This window comes from Paramormyrops kingsleyae, chromosome 8, assembly GCF_048594095.1.
Source record: "Paramormyrops kingsleyae isolate MSU_618 chromosome 8, PKINGS_0.4, whole genome shotgun sequence".
Classification (NCBI taxonomy): domain Eukaryota; kingdom Metazoa; phylum Chordata; class Actinopteri; order Osteoglossiformes; family Mormyridae; genus Paramormyrops; species Paramormyrops kingsleyae.
In genome coordinates this window covers 27782870-27799315 of record NC_132804.1, presented here as the reverse complement: position 1 = coordinate 27799315, position 16446 = coordinate 27782870, and the positions used below count along the sequence as shown (strand labels likewise).

The 16446-nt window shown below is 49.2% G+C and overlaps 1 protein-coding gene across 3 annotated transcripts in view; it reads left to right on the top strand.

The window, feature by feature from the left end:
* flnba (filamin B a) overlaps positions 1 to 16371 on the top strand; it is a 57874-nt gene extending 41503 nt beyond the window's left edge. Inside the window, exons 26-47 of one of the 3 annotated variants that reach the window (XM_023799533.2) lie at positions 34 to 120; positions 1761 to 1884; positions 1976 to 2129; positions 2770 to 2959; positions 3042 to 3289; positions 3423 to 3515; positions 5052 to 5151; positions 5528 to 5668; positions 6977 to 7105; positions 7195 to 7368; positions 7591 to 7749; positions 8057 to 8260; positions 8842 to 8994; positions 9347 to 9469; positions 10565 to 10831; positions 10937 to 11074; positions 11613 to 11728; positions 12539 to 12671; positions 13089 to 13265; positions 13884 to 14102; positions 14254 to 14454; positions 14830 to 16371. In XM_023799533.2, coding sequence (XP_023655301.1) covers positions 34 to 120; positions 1761 to 1884; positions 1976 to 2129; positions 2770 to 2959; positions 3042 to 3289; positions 3423 to 3515; positions 5052 to 5151; positions 5528 to 5668; positions 6977 to 7105; positions 7195 to 7368; positions 7591 to 7749; positions 8057 to 8260; positions 8842 to 8994; positions 9347 to 9469; positions 10565 to 10831; positions 10937 to 11074; positions 11613 to 11728; positions 12539 to 12671; positions 13089 to 13265; positions 13884 to 14102; positions 14254 to 14454; positions 14830 to 15017 — 3518 coding nt within the window. In that variant the 3' untranslated portion in view covers positions 15018 to 16371. Of the gene's footprint in view, positions 1 to 33; positions 121 to 1760; positions 1885 to 1975; positions 2130 to 2769; positions 2960 to 3041; positions 3290 to 3422; positions 3516 to 5051; positions 5152 to 5527; positions 5669 to 6976; positions 7106 to 7194; positions 7369 to 7590; positions 7750 to 8056; positions 8261 to 8841; positions 8995 to 9346; positions 9470 to 9974; positions 10192 to 10564; positions 10832 to 10936; positions 11075 to 11612; positions 11729 to 12538; positions 12672 to 13088; positions 13266 to 13883; positions 14103 to 14253; positions 14455 to 14829 lie in introns of those variants that run through there. The other 2 variants (XM_023799535.2, XM_023799536.2) reach the window with 2 other exon arrangements.
* Positions 16372 to 16446: the final 75 nt, after the last annotated feature.

The window sequence follows — 16446 nt, the reverse complement described above, 5'->3', positions numbered from 1 at the left end:
CACGGGCTTGATGCTGAAAGTTTTGTGTTCTAGCGGATGAGGTGGAAGCCCAGCCTTGGCGCAGTCCCCTGAAAGCTTTTACGGACCTCTTTAAGGCCGAACCAAAGGACTCGGGGACAGGTCTGTGGCCCGGTCTACGTCTGACCGCCACATGGGTGAGGGTGCTTTAGCGTGAGCTCTGTCAGAAGGGGCCGCCAGAGAAAAGGGCCTTTCCAGTTTCTGTCTCGCTTATGAAAAGCTTTCTGTCGCTTCCTGTCCGCTAGCGCGCAGCTGCTGATCTGGAGGTGCAGAGGGGTTGAGGTTCAGTAGGACAGAGGAAATCTCTCTTGTTCGGCATATGCAAGCCGAGACGAAGGGTTTTCCTGAGGGGAAATGCCAGAAATACTCTGAGGTCAGGAATACGGTTTAAGGGCTATGTTGAGTCATCGCTGTGTCTTCCGAAGGGCTCTCATGCTTCAGTTGCCATGAGGGAGAAGGCCTGCTTTTCCCTCCCTGGGCTGGGTGGCTCTTCTGCATGCTCCTCCTGCTCTGACCTGGTTCTGCTTGTGGCTCAAACATCCCCAGGACTTGCTGCGCCACCTTGAGTGCCGTAAATACAGTGCAGGGTGCATCTGAGCTATGCGTGTTGTCTGAGGCTGGCACTGAAGTTTTATCAACCCACGTGAACGATAGTCATCATGGCGACAAGCATAACCAACAAGGGTCTTGTCTGATGATCGTCGTTGGTGGACCACCTAGTAGAATGACGACTCCCATGACTTTATGAGAAGCCTCTAAGCAGAGGTCACTGTTGCTCTCTCTATTTGCCTTATTGTCTGAGAGGTTCCATCAATTAGCCAAGAGGCAAGTAAAGGGAGTTTCTCTGCAAATTGCATGCTAGAAAAGTGGTTAGTCCAGGTTAGTCCAGTCTCATACCAGGCATAGAAAGCACCCAAATAGGAGGCAGGGAGACTGACCAGTTAAAGTACCAAGGCCAGGTCGTTTTGTGTCCTCAAGTGGCAGCTTCTGTCAAACCCCTCTGGATTATGGATGGATGCATTTTGTGGTCCATTTGTAATTGCAGGAAATGCCTGCAATAAGGCTGCCATTGCAAAGCTTCAGGAGCGACCATTAGCCTCAGTGGACTCAAGAACATAATTGCATACCTGTAAATTCTGTTCCACTGCAATTGTGTTTTTCAATATGGAGGCAATAGCCACCACACTGGCTATCCCCAGGAGGTTTTAATGGAGGGTTTAAAGGCCTTTTAAAAGGCAATAGCTGAATGTGCAGTGTATTTTCAAATGAAAGGAAGTAAATTACAGTCTTTATTAAAACCAGGAAAATCAATTATCAGTGCATTTTGTTTTGAGATGTTCCGGTGCCCCCCCATGCTCAAAATCAGTGGGATGAAATCTATGAGTGCAGAGGGTAATCAAGTTGTGCAGACTGCAGATTACACTTCCAATACAAGTGACTGGTTCAGAATTCAATCAAGCTAAGCATGCAGAGTGCCTCAATTGGCGTAAAATTGACTTTCACTTTGCATTACGAATCAGTATCCCTGATGCCGGGGTTTCTCAGCCCAGTCCTCAGGGACAGTCCACATTTTTGTTCCCTCCCAGCTCCTGACACACCCACACCATATTTGGCTCAGGTGTGAGGGGAGCTGGGAGGGAACGAAAAAACGGACTGTCTGAGGGTCCCTGAGAAGTGGGCTGAAAAACACTGAGAAACACTGGTGAACGCAGATGGTGGTAACTCCTCTGTGCTGTCCACAGGGATGGCCGAGCCAGTGCAGGTGACAGACAATGGGGATGGGACGCACACCGTGGCCTACACCCCATCGGTGGAAGGACCGTACTCTGTGGTGGTCAAGTATGCTGACCAGGAAGTGCCTCACAGGTGAGTGGCCAACAAGCTTCTATCCTCTTCATTTAGTTTCGTTGTCCCATTTGACTCTTTCACTCGCTTGACCCACCTGTGATCCTTGCAGTCCCTTCAAGTTCCGTGTGCTGCCCACCCACGATGCCAGCAAGGTCCGTGCCAGTGGGCCTGGCCTGAGCACTGGGCTGCCCGCCAGCCTGCCAGTAGAGTTCACCATTGACGCCAAGGACGCTGGAGAAGGTCAGCTGTCTGTGCAGATCACGGTGAGTGTGAACCTCCCGGTGCTTTACTGAAGACCCTTGTGCTCATGACTCACACAGTCCATTCCCCAAGGATATAGGTGACTGGAAACCTTGATTATCAGCTTAAAACTGTGCTACACTCTCTCATCACACAAAGTTTGCTAGCGATAATTCCTGCTGCCAGCATGTTTTCAAAACATACGTTTCCTGGAATACTTGGAAGATTTCCACCAGACTTTGTATTCGACTTGGTACAGAGATCTCTGCAAGAAGACACTTTTTTCACAAATGCTGTTAATCCTCACATGCTTGCATTCGAGACACGGCGTCTGCCAGTAATGGTGTGGAAAGGGCAGTAATGAAGCGAGCAGGGTGTCCAATTGGGGGGCCAAACAGCCCCCGAGTTTCCCATGTAGTAGGCATCTGCACTGAGGTAATTTCTCTGGAGAAAAATTAACCCCAATATTTTTCGCAATTGTAGCAGTTGAAGCATTCCCAAATCTAAGACCCCCCCCCCCTTATTGTACATATTTGAAATCTGGACTCTCCAACCCCACTTGGCACCTCACACAAATTCATAACTGTTCTCAGTCATCTTGTCCCAGAGGATCTTGCTGGATAGCTAAGGTCTGAATGTTCTACCATGGATTTGGTTTCCCAGGACCAGGAAGGTAAACCAAAGAAAGTCAGTATCCATGACAACCAGGACGGCACGTACCGTGTGTCTTACATTCCGGACAAGGTTGGCCGATATACCATCGTCATCAAGTATGGGGGCGATGAGATCCCAACCTCACCGTACCGCATCCGTGCCACCGCGGTCGGCGATGCCAGCAAGTGTACCATCGCAGGTATGGAGAACATCCACCTCCATCTTAACTGAGTGAAGCAGTTTTCTGAGCAGGTTTTGAAAGTCTACGTCTACATCCTCAGGGACCGGCCTTGGCCCAGTCATTGGCATCGGAGAGGAGGTGGGCTTCATGGTGAACACAAAGGGTGCTGGCAAGGGCAAGGTCTCCTGTGTCATCGTCACCCCAGATGGAGAGGAGGTGGAAGCAGAGGTCATCGAGAATGAAGACGGCACCTTTGATATCTTCTACACAGCCTCTAAGCCGGGAACGTACGTGGTCTACGTGCGCTTCGGAGGAGAGAACATTCCCCGCAGTCCCTTTAAAGTCACGGTGAGAGAGAGTGCCAGGTTCTGTGCATGAACGGACAAGACGTACCTGTGGGTACAATTCCTGCAAACTCTTAAAGTGTCTGTATAACAGATGTTTGAAAGTAATCACTAACGGTCACCCCCCCCCCCACCAGGCTATGGACGAACCTGCCCTGGTGGCTCAGCAGTCAGTCCAGCAGCAGCAGCAGGCTGCCCCGGGGGCTGCACCCCCTGGCTTCCAGTCCTGGGTACACACTCCCTCCCTTCCTCCTCCTATTCTCTGTAGACTGCTCTCTTAATCTCATTCCTTTCCCTCTTCATACACCTATCTTGGACCCTCACCTTTCTCCTCAGGTTTCTGTAACTCTGTTGGTTCATCTTACACGCTAAGGCAGGCGTCTCAAGCTTAAATAACCTGGGGGACACTGGCTAGGAGATCTTCTCCAGAGGAGGCCGTTTGAGCTGCCCTTTATGAGCCCTTTAAGAGAATTAAATGAAAGATGTAACTTTTATATTTTGCTAATCATTGTCGGGGGGTGCCAGTGAAGCTAAGCTAACTGGTGGGGTGGTGATGATGACGATGATGAGGAAGATCATATTAATATATCACGTTTAACAAACCCAAGGTTACTTTACAAACAAGGGAAAAAAGATTGACATCTTTTTTGACATGCTCTTTTATTCTCATTAGAAAACGAAAGATCGATGCACGAGCCAGATAATGAATTAAGAACCTGTAAGGGCCCATACTGAAGCCTCTTGCCGGCCGGATCTAGCCCTATCCTCTGTCCCAAGGCTCTTCTCTTCCCTTTCCTCCTGCGGGTTTCCGAACTGGACCGTGAGGCTAGAAATGACTGCAGGAAATTCCGTGTAACTGATTTTGCATGCGTTTCTGTGTAACATTACTGCGCTCTGGTAGGTTACTGTACCCACGGCTAAAAATAAAACAGGCCCACATAATTACGGGGTAGGTTTTTCTGGAAGGGTTTACCTCATACCATTGTGCCTCATGGCCTTTTGTGAGAATGAAAACAACAGAATGTGAGGCAAACATGCACAGAGAGTTTGTATGGACCTGTGAGTGGCTGCCCTCGTTACATAACTTATGAACCAAGGAGCCCTTTAGCTCAGTGTTTCTTAACCCAATCCTTAGGGGCCCCCATAACTGCTTTAGCTAGTGTTGGGAGCGGCATGTGGCTCACTGGGCTAAGCCTGTGTGCCTGTGATCAGAAGGTCATTGGTTCAAACTCAGCCTTGGCAGTCTGTGGGTCCTTGAGCAAGGCCCTTAACCCCCAGCTCCCTGGGTGCCCCAACAGGTGGCTGCCCTTCATGGCCAGCTTACTCTACAAAGAGCAAGTTGGGGGAGGCATAAAGACAATTTCTCCCCGGGGATCAATAAAGTATCAATTAGCTAACAGCATTGCCGCCCATGTACCCAGTCAGACCATGTTTATGGGTTAGAAAAACAGGTCCAGATATGAATCATCTGTCCTACTTATTTCGGTGCCTTTTCTCCAAGTAAATATGGTCCCTGGTTGACTCTGTCTCCTCCCCAGCCAATTCTAGCTTGCATGGGGGTGCTTCTCCTCTTTTCCAGGCACCTGGGAATGCGTTTGCTTTTCACAGGTGGGGAGCTGTGTTCGCTACGTTCTTTTGCTCCCCCCCCCCCCCCCGGCTAAAGTCTGAGGCACAATATTCTAATTAAAAAATGGCCGTACCCCTTGGAAACCAGCTCCATGTAGGGTAACTGTACTTACCCACCCTGACCAGACTTTCTGCCCCAGGTGACCGATGGCTCCATGCCAGCCAACAGCATGAATGGGACAGGATTCAGACCCTTTGACATGGTTATCCCGTTCGCCTTCAGGAAAGGGGAAATCACAGGTAAGACGGCTTCTGTGCAGTGACAACAGCAAACCCGCTTCCTCTCCCTAAGCAGGTGCCTGTTGGCGCTTCATCAGAAGCTCAGCCTGCCTACTTGTATGTCGCTTTGGACACAAAAATGTAGATGTAGCAAAGTTGGGTTTCAGGTTGAACTTGTAGACATCTGTGATTTTGGTCCATTTATTGGAAAGTGGAAAATATGAGGTAAATAATTACAAATGAATGAATGAGGTAAATAATTACAAAATTTGATCTGTCTTACTGCACTACATTTGTAGATAACTGGTCCATCAGTTGCCCTCTCTTGAGCTCCATGCTGAAGATCTACTTTGAATTACCAGTGTAGGACCATGTTGTCTTTACCTTTCCTGCCCAGGTGAGGTCTATATGCCTTCAGGCAAGACTGCCCAGCCTGAGATCATAGACAACAAGGATGGGACAGTCACTGTGAAGTTCGCCCCCACGGAGCCGGGCCTGCACGAGATGCACATCAAGTACAACGGCAATCACATCCCAGGTCCGTCTTGGACGCCATCCCTCGTCCTGAGGCGTGAGCCGGGACCCTGGTCCGATGAACGAGCCGTGTGACTCCCCCTTTACAAACCCCCTAGGCCTGGGATCATGTTTGTTCTATAGAACATGGGAGTGGTTGGGGGGTGTGGATTCGTTGATGTTGCACAGATGAATAATCCACCTTCAAGAGGTTTTAGACACAAACAGTAATCCATGCTGATTTTGATTTATGCGAGGTGTTGAAAGAAAACCTTTCCATGACATCAGGCTTGGGATTATGTTTGTATCTCAAGTCTCAGCTTGTTTGAAGTTGGACACAGTGTTATAATAGGTTTGAATTTATTATTTTGTTATTTTTTATATTTACAGTTTTTATTTAGTTTTAGTTAGCTTTCAGTGTGATTTTATTAGTTTTTATTTTAAAGATATATTCCTATTTTAGTTTTCTGTTTTTTGTTTTCACTTTTTTTACTCTGCTCACTTCTAGGGACAGACAGTTGTCTAGTTTTATGTGCCTGATCTTTAGGGAATCCTACATGATTACAGTGTACATTGTCTACACATTTCCAAAAAACTGGACAAATGTTCCAGGAATATTATTGATGGTTTGTCGTTTGTTTTTATTTTATTTCAATTAGTTGCGGAAACAATATTTGTAATATTTCCATGTCTTATTTTATTTCAGTTCACAAATTTTTTTTCTTATTTTAGTTTTCACTAATAACCCTGGTCACATCTCCAGTGTGCTCCAAATGATCTGCACCATTCGTGCCCTTTGCCTCTGCCAGTCCAGTTACTCAGATTATTCTGGAACGTGACTGCTTACGTTAATTTCTCTGGCATGTAAACAGCAGGCTGCTGTTGTGGTGATTTACTTACATCATCTTTCTACGCTGTGTTTTGAAATGAATGTTCAATAGGGAGACTTTATTGCAACGGCCAATCCCTCAAGAAGAAAGGCCTTGCTATAATTGGAAGGATATTAAGTATAACAACATTTTGAAGCATCATTTATCATAGAGTTTCATCAGTTATTAATATTCCTTTTCATGTAAAGGGTTGTTCCCACAGGTCTGTACTTGCTTAGCTGATGTGAAGTGATTACGAAAACATGACAAATAAGCCACATTCCCATTCAGTTAATTCACACGGAGACCTTCTGTTGTGTCAATTGACTGCTTGAGGGCAAAGCGAGCATGCCAGTTTTCCCAGAACGCATGACAGTGGGAACGTCCCTCCTCATTTTGCCTGTTTCGTGAGATCACTGAGTTTCTCACGTCTCCTGCCTGCTGTCCACCTTCCTTGCATACAGAGAGCCCCCTGCGCTTCTACGTCAACAGCGTCAACAGCCCCAACGTCACTGCCTACGGACCAGGCCTGGTGTATGGCACCGCTAACAAGATCGGCAGCTTCACCATATTCACCGATGATGCGGGAGAAGGTGAGTCTGATTACGAACTCCATGTGGATACAAATGTCAACGATCTGGAAAGACGCTAAATCCACGCCTCCCCCTCCCCTGTCATGTAGGTGGCTTGGACCTGGCGATCGAAGGCCCCTCTAAGGCGGAAATCAGTTGCACAGATAACAAAGACGGCACCTGCACAGTGGCCTACCTGCCCACGTTACCTGGAGACTACAGCATCCTGGTGCGCTACAATGACAAGCACATCGCGGGCAGCCCCTTCACCGCCCGCGTCACTGGTAGGCTCCATGGTCCTTGAGACTCAACCAGCAGTGGTCTGTGACGGATCAGCTCCAATCACACTGGGGCTCAACATCTGCCTTTGATCTTTCGTTAGCTAAGGACGTCAGCCAAAACTGTTGTGTTTGCACCGTTTCTACTTGGTCATCTTGGGACGTGGTCGGATGCCTCATGATCAGAAGGCCCCAGATTAACGGCGGTGTTGGTGCCCTCCTTTGCAGAGGACAACAGGAGGAGGTCGCAAGTGAAGCTGGGCTCTGCAGCGGACTTCTCGCTGGACATCACAGAGGCGGACCTGAGCCTGCTCACTGCCAACATCAAGGCGCCGTCGGGCCGAGACGAGCCCTGCCTGCTCAAGAGGCAGTCCAACAATCACATTGGTGAGAGCAGCTTGTCCCCAGAAGGGCACTTTGTTTGTGATGATCTATTAACCAGTACATTAAAAAGCCATGTGTGCTGTTTTAACCAGCATCTGCTAATGATAAACTCCGTGTTACAGAGCGACATCAACACATGGTGTTTTTTTTGGATTGTTCTATGGGTTACGATTGGCTATTAGTTCGTAGGTTGTAAACGTTGCTGTTTTTGCCTATTGTCTTTTGAAAAGTGTAACAGAGATGGAATGCTTATAAAATATTGAGTGGAATTATAAGTTTTTTGCCCCCCCCCCCCCCACTACACATTCAGGCATTTCCTTCATCCCAAGAGAGGTGGGAGAGCACCTGGTCAGTATCAAGAAGAATGGCCATCATGTGGCTAATAGTCCCGTCACTATCATGGTAGTCCAGTCCGAGATCGGCGATGCCAGCAAGGTGAAGGTGTTCGGCAAGGGCCTGGTCGAGGGCCGTACCTTTGAGATGGCCGACTTTGTCGTGGACACGCGCGAGGCGGGTGAGTGAGCTTAAGACGGAAGGCTTGGGGGTGTCAATGCTCCTGTAATGTGCTTTGGTGCTGCTTCACAGAGTAAGTTTCTGAACAAGTCCCCCTGTAGTGACATGGTTTCTCCTATCATCTCCCAGGAGATTCTGACTCCCGTGGTCTATCACGGTAAAATGCCCATTAACGCAATTTGCTTGCAGCGAGTCCTTAGGGTCTGTGCCACATTTACATTTGTCCCACAGTGCTAACCCCCCATTTTTGCCCACACTAACCCGGCTAGTGGTTACACACTCCCAAACACCTGGAGTGCGTGCCGATTTTACGGTTAATTGCGTTTTATGCTTTCAGTTTCAGCATGGGCTGGAGTCCCACAGGACTGGGAAAAGTGAATCTAGGCTGTTTATCTCAATAGGAGTCGCACATAATTAAGTGCATTTCTTTAATTACTCTGAATTCATCGCAGTTTCGGTAATTACCATGTTACCAGCGATTGTTTTTATCTGACATTCAGGATTGGTTTTACTTATCGTGTAGCCTTTGTTTGGGCGTTTAGCCATGCTTCTTTCATAAGAGACTGTTCTGGGTTGTCTCAGGGTACGGAGGCCTTGCTTTGGCCATCGAGGGCCCCAGTAAGGTGGACATCCAAACGGAGGACCTGGAGGACGGCACCTGCGAGGTCTCGTACTGTCCCACGGAGCCTGGTGCTTACTTGGTGTCCATCCGGTTTGCAGAGGAGCACATACCTGGTAAGGAGCCCTGGTTCACCTTTCTGTTCCTTCTTGGGCTGAGGCTACTTAGCAATTGTTGACGTCTTTCCGTGGAGCTACTTTTAACTACACAGCATCTTTTACATTGTTTGTAATCGATTACTGTTGATTCACGTTTACGTTCCGTGTGAGCAATCTGTTCCCTTTCTGTTATTTCAGTGGCTTTTCACACTAATGACCCTGTACTTGGTAGAGTGTGGCGGCCATATTGATTTTAGCCTTAGAGTAGATCTAGTGCCCTGCCCTGTAGGTCCCTGAGGGCTGATGTTGGTCAGGTGGGCGCAGGGCTGTTCCATTCCAGAGGGCTCATGGCTGTGCTTCACTTTGGCAGGGAGCCCCTTCACCATGAAGGTGACGGGAGAGGGACGTATCCGGGAGAGCATCAGCCGCCGCCAGAGAGCCGCTTCCGTCGCCTCCGTGGGTAGTGTCTGCGACCTCAACCTCAAGATCCCAGGTAGAGTGGTCTTTTCCTTCTAAAACGGAACCCAATTTCCGTGGTGATTCCTCATTTAGTCTTCATTCCAGTTTTGATGTAGTCCTGTTTTATAATTGCAATGATCGCAGATAGCAGAGCACCTCCCCCCGGGGTACACTGTGTCTTAAACCGGACCACAGTGAGGTCTTATACATTCCTGTATTTGACTTTGCTCAGTGGTGACTGCTGTGATTTCATTGGAGCAGAGACCCACAAAGAGGCAGGCCTTTGGTGATTGGCACCATCCTATTGGATGTCCACCAAACCGTCCCTTTAGTTGCATTAAAGGCTGGGAAAATACCATTATTACTAAATAGCAAGGTGTGGCCTTTGACTCCTCTACTTTCACAGCTTCTTTCCTCCTATGCTGTTCTCATCCCAGATCTGTCTCCAGTTCTCGCTGTTCCTGCCCTCTCTCCTCAACTCTCCTTCTCTCTCCTGTTCTCTCTCTCCCCCCTCTCTGCCCGCCCCCCACTCCCTGTAGTGACATGGTTTCTCCTGGCCATCTCCCGGGAGATTCTGTCTCGCGTGGTCTATCGCTCCTGCTGCTCTCTGCGGCGCCGGGGTGGGGGGGCAGGCGAATGGGGCACGCCTGGCCAGGTGCCCAAACACGCTGAGGGGACATGGATCGGTGCCGCCCCCCTGGCACGGCCCTCTGGGCTGGAGGGTGCGTTATAAGCACTGGGCATGTGGACAATGAGGTTGGCAGAACGCGCTCCTCTTTGATTTATCTGTGTGTGTGTGTATGTGTGTGTGTGTGTGTGTTTTTGTTTTGATTTAAAAAAGCATGATTTTGTGTGCGTGAGGCCATGCTAGTACAGTAGTTGACTTTTGTATTGCTTCTTACTTTTCATTTTTATCCATATTTTGAATATGATTATAGCACTGACTGATGAAATTAAGAAACAGGATTTGAATTTGGATATAATGTTAGACCAATGGGTGTTATCGCATTTCTGCTGTTTCGGTTGCTAGGCAACCTTCGCTTGTTTGCTGAGCTGCCCCCTGCTGGCCTTGCCCTCGCCCTGCTCAGTGCTGACAGCCTGGCTCTCCATCTCTCTCCATCTCTGCCAGAGATCGACGTCCACGACGTGTCTGCTCAGGTCACCAGCCCGTCCGGCAGCACTGAGCCGGCCGACATCGTCGCCGTGGGCAACAACACCTACTGCGTGCGCTTCGTACCGCGTGAGATGGGCGTCCACACCGTCATCGTGAAGTACAGGGGTCAGCACGTGCCCGGCAGCCCCTTCCAGTTCACGGTCGGGCCCCTAGGCGAGGGGGGGGCCGGGAAGGTGCGGGCCGGGGGGCCCGGGCTGGAGAAGGCCGAAGCCGGAGTGCCAGGTACAGTGAGACGCGTCGGGCAAAGTGGGCCGAGTCCCGACCATCCTTTCAACGCTGGTGTCGAGTCGTTTATCTGAAGCCGAGAGCCGTTCTGTTCCCCTGCAGCTGAGTTCAACATCTGGACGAGAGAGGCTGGGGCCGGCGGCCTGTCGATCGCCGTGGAAGGGCCCAGTCGAGCAGAGATCTCCTTCGAGGACCGCAAGGATGGGTCTTGTGGAGTTTCTTACATCGTGCAGGAGCCTGGTATGCGATAAATCCGTCATTGAAGTCATTCAGTCAGTCAAATGTTGTATGTCACATACTCAGTTATACTCAGTCCAAAGTGCAGTGATATGTTTGGTTGCCTAAACTGTGAAGCAGGGGTCATAAATATAAAGAGACATTAAACAATCATAAATATCCATAAATAGTGTGCCGTATGCAGTGATGTAACAGGTGTTGGTGCAAAGAGACTAGAGAAGATGTAAGTCAGTATTTACATATGTCGGCTGTACGGGTTTATGTTGAGTAGGCTGCTGGAACAGTGGAGGAGTCTTCTGTTTTTTTATTTTTAAATAGCTTTCTTAAAGGTAAATGCCTTTGTAAAAGGTTTTTGTTTTTAATCTGTTTCCGCTGAGAACTGCATGAAGGAATTCGGGTTCAGAATATCGCTCCAGGGTGCAGCAGCAGAGCTGCTCCTGGGAGTTCGTACCAACATCCCTTAGATACTAATTACCTGCAGCCTGATGTCCTCAAACACTCCGTTTATGCAGCAGAGTTTGTTTGTCACTGCATCTCCCAGGCGACTACGAAGTGTCGGTCAAGTTCAACGATGAGCACATCCCCGAGAGCCCCTTCCTGGTGCCCGCCTCTGCCCCCCTGGACGACGCCCGCCGCCTGACTGTTACCAGCCTTCAGGTGAGGCACGAGGAAACATCTCCACGCCGGGCGTGTCTGCGGCTGGCCAGGGCCTCCATTGGCGGCCACCGAAGGCGATGGTGTCACTTAAGAGCAAAGTGCAAATCCTCAGGCGATGATTCTGGCCGCGATTTGGCCGTCCTGCCAGAAAGTGACAGCTTGTGACTTTGACACCCCTGCTCTTTATTTGGGATTTTATTAAAATCCTTGCAACTTTTTCTTTTGCGCTTGCAAATTTCCGTCTCTGGTTCTCCACTGGTCCTGCCCTGCGGGGGGCGCCACTACTGAGCCGGCCCTGTTTCGCAGAGCTCACAGACACCCCCCGGCTTGTGTGCGACTCTGGGTGTTTCCCTTGTGTTTCATTTAAAGGCCTGTAACAGGAGCGACGTTTCCAGCCCGTCCCAAGCTGCGCTAACGCAGAGAGAGGCAGACACTGTTTCCAACACCCCCCAAAAGCCCCTCCTGTAGCGCACTCGCCTATCTGGGTTCTGTAGGTCACCCTAGCAAGTCTTGTAGTCCCCTTGTCCTACTTCCTGACCTGTAGAGTTTGGAGACCAGTGCATCTACCTCTCTCAGCTTTAGTTGGTTGAAGGTGGGCTCAGGTAAAGTTCATTTTCTTGGATCATGCTTAATGTTGCTAAGGGATTCTCCTCCTTTGGAGCCGAGTTGGACCTTCGTAGGGTAGATCTTAAGAGGTCTACAAGGCCCCAGCTTGGTTTCCTCTTTGTAACGTTCATATTTGTGTCTGGGGGGTGGGCAGGAGGGTGGGGGGAGGAGGTGCCTAACTGTCCTCTGTCAACTCGTTCCCAGGAGTCGGGCCTGAAGGTGAACCAGCCGGTGTCGTTTGCGGTGCGCCTAAATGGGGCACAGGGGCACATCAGTGCCAGGGTGCGCAGTCCCTCGGGGGCTCTGGAGGACTGCGTGGTGTCTGAGCTGGAGCAAGGTGAGGCTCCACCCACGAGGGTCTCCACACCTTCCTGCCCGTGTTTCCATGGTCGTGGGATCAGCTCTCCTCTGCTGTTTTCCGTCATCATTTTCATTTTCTCTCTGTAAAGCCTGAACATGCCTCTATGACTTTGCTCAGTCTGCTGTGATTTCATTGGAACAGAAACTTGCAAAGAGGCGGGCCTTTTGCTGGCATCCACCATCCTATTGGTTTGCGTAACCAACACTCCCTTGTCCACCAGGCTGTTCTTTTAGCTACATTGGAGTCTAAAGGCTGGGGAAATTCGAACATTTTAGCCACGCCTGTCATTAGTATTAAACAGAGAGGTGTGGTCATAGACTCTATTTCACAGCTTCTTTCCTCTCTGTAAGACTTATCTGATCAATCTCCATCCGCCCACTCAACCCTCTCCAGACAAATATGCCATCCGCTTCATCCCACGTGAGAATGGCATACACCTCATCGATGTCAAGTTCAACGGCATCCACATCCCGGGCAGCCCCTTCCAGGTGCGCGTGGGCGAGCCAGGGCAGGCGGGAGATGCAGGGCTCGTCACTGCCTACGGCCCGGGCCTGGAGAAGGGCATCACAGGTAACTTTCCTGAAGGTCGGCCGACTCCAGCAGACGCATAGGACAAACTGAGGATCCAAGGACCGGTATTCAGGGGCCAGTTTATTGTGTCTGGGGCCCATTAAAAAAGTCACTTCAGGGGCCCCGTGCAAATGTTTGGTTTGACTGGTAGTAGTGAGTAGTTCAGTGGGCTAAGCCTGTGTGCCTGTAATCAGAAGGTTGCCGGTTCAAACCCAGCCTCAGCATGTCTGCAGGTCCTTCAGCAAGGCCCTTAACCCCCAGCTCCCTGGGTGCCCCAACAGGTGACTGCCCTTTACGGACAACTTACTCTGCAAAGAGCAAGTTGAGGGAGGCGTAAAGATTTCCCCACGGGGATCAATAAAGTATCAATTATTACTATTTTTATTATTATTATTAAGCACTGCTGCTGCCTGTACCACAACTGGTTACCAACGAGTGAGCAGTAGAGCTACTCGCTAATTTAGCTGTTAGCATTAGCCGGTACCCTTCCCAGCACGTCTGTGGAGTGGGATTGGGGTGTCCAAGTGCTCCCAGGGCATTGGCTGGCATTAGCAGGATGCTAGTATAGCGTAGAGTGATGGCATTCTAACATTCATGAACGCCGTCTGTCCGCCCCAGGTACCCAGTCTGAGTTCACCATCAACAACACCAGAGCCGGCCCCGGGTCCCTGACCGTCACCATCGAGGGCCCCTCCAAGGTCAAGATGGAGTGCCAGGAATGCCCTGAGGGCTACAGGGTGCAGTACACCCCGCTGGCACCAGGGAACTACCTGATCAGCATCAAATACGGGGGGCCCAACCACATCGCAGGAAGCCCCTTTAAAGCCAAAGTGACAGGTGCCTATTACCTTCCAATTGCAGTTGCTGCATTAAACAAGCAGTTTTAGGAAATTAATTCTGGTAGCTAATTTGCCTGTACAAAGGGCTGGATGTTCAGGTCGGACCCAGCGTGAGGTTCAGTGTAAGACCTCCAGCCTTCCTCTTCTAGGGTCCCGCCTGGTGAACGTGACCAACGCCAGTGAGACGTCCACGCTGATGGTGGAGCCGGTGAGCAAGGCGGCCACCCCCACCAGCTACAACGTCCCGTGCCCCTTCTCCGACGCCAGCAAGGTGCTCAGCAAAGGGCCGGGCCTGAGCAAGGCCTTCGTGGGTCAGAAGAGCAGCTTCTCCGTGGACTGCAGCAAAGCCGGTGAGCTGCTTTGGATGTGCAACACATTTGGTTCCTTACATAAAGACGGAGTAGTCAAAGCACAAGGTATTATCAGTTAAGCAGCTGGATTTCGCTGGAGTATGTTGCTGGTTCAGGGATTTCCGTGATTCTTGCCTTGACAAAAAGGTGCTTTATGCATCTGCATTGATGACGTACAGCTGTATAAATATACTCTTTGCAACTATACGGCGTGTGAGTCACCTTTGCGTAAATAATCTGCTAAGCATAGGACAGGAATAAACCTGAGCGCATTCTGAAATGCGAGAGACAACGCCGTCCTCTTGCAGACTTGACTGCATGTTGTCTAGCTGCATGCCCCTATGTGAGCGGCTCTGTTCTCCCTACACCTTGCAGGCAGGAACATGCTTTTGGTGGGTGTGCATGGCCCCAGCACCCCCTGCGAGGAGGTATCCGTCAGGCACATGGGCAGCCAGCTGTACACCGTCAACTACGTGGTCAAGGAGAGGGGCAGCTACGTGCTGGCCGTCAAGTGGGGCGAGGAGCACATCCCCGGCTCGCCCTTCCACATCACTGTGCCGTAGAGAAGCCCTGATTGGACGAAGGAAACGGAGGAGATGGCAAACGTTTTGTTTTTGATTTTTTTGATTTAAAATAATTCCCACATGGAAAAATTTGCACTCAACTGTAATGTTCATTTGTAAAGTGAATTGATACCAGTCATTCGACTTTACAGGACAGATTACATGCACAAATCGGTCCCCTTTTTGCCCTGATTGTGACTTACGTCAAGCACAGGGTATAAATTGGCATTCGTCCCTTTCTCAAGTAAGTTAGATACTAAGAGCAAAGTGACAATATTTGTGTTTGGGAAATTTGTATTACTACTGATGAATGTCCAGCTTGAGTTTAAAGGGCCATTCTGTCCGATCGCATACACCACTCAGGCCCTGAAAGGACTCAATTACTTTACTTCACTTTACTGCCTGTGTTACATATGATAAACACTCCCCTTTGCTTGATTTTTACTACTGCATGAACTGGACCTTGTGTTTACATTGTATTAAATAAGAATGACGATACTTCCCAGATGAAGGCTAACAGGGTCTTGGCTACAGATCATCTGTATTTGGTGAAACTTGTTCTTCTGATCCCAGTGTTCTGTGCCATCTAAGAGATGCTGGAGGGTGTAGCCCCTCTAGTTGGTGAAGACGGCAACGTTTGTTATCATCCAAAAAAAAAAATGGCTACATGACTCTCAGCTTAAATGCATCACTTTGTGTGTTGAGATGTATGACTGAACTGTGCATCTCCATTAAAATATGGGTTTATGAGTAGCTAAGGGTAGCAGGTTGGTTTCCTTCTTTTGCAGCTTTCATGAGCAGTGCCTTCAGCCTGCCTGTCTGGTCATGTCTCCTAACAATCGAGTGTCTCACTGAGTAGGCTCTGTCACTACATCCTCCCAAATTAAATTGTGTACAATGAATCAGATTAGGTCAAATATTCTGGGGCCTTGTAGGAGGGGGGAAATCAGATTAACACTAACCAGGTGACATCTTGATTTACTGTTTCCTCCATCTTTGAGTCATTACATTTTAAATGTAGATTTAACTTTGCATTCGATTTCCTTATGGATTCTGTCATCGTGGGCTTACAGAAAACTGCTCTCCATATTAATTTTCTGTCATTAGTATTAAACAGAGAGGTGTGGTCATAGACTATGGAGATGTGTATAAATCCTCATAATGCTCCTACTTCATTAATGAGACTAGTTTTGATACACAGTTGACTGGAAATATTTTGTACTAGAATGTTTTAAAAGACGGTAAAGGTGTTCTTTACATTAGCCTCGTGTGCCTTACTGTGAAATCCGGGCCTGGAAATTATGTACATTTTGGAAATCAAAGCAATAAACTGGAATAAAATTGTTGATCTGTAGTGGTGTGTTGGCTGGTTGCATATGGAGCGGTCCTGGTTTGGAAGAGCTCACACTGTTGCAACGCATACTGAAGA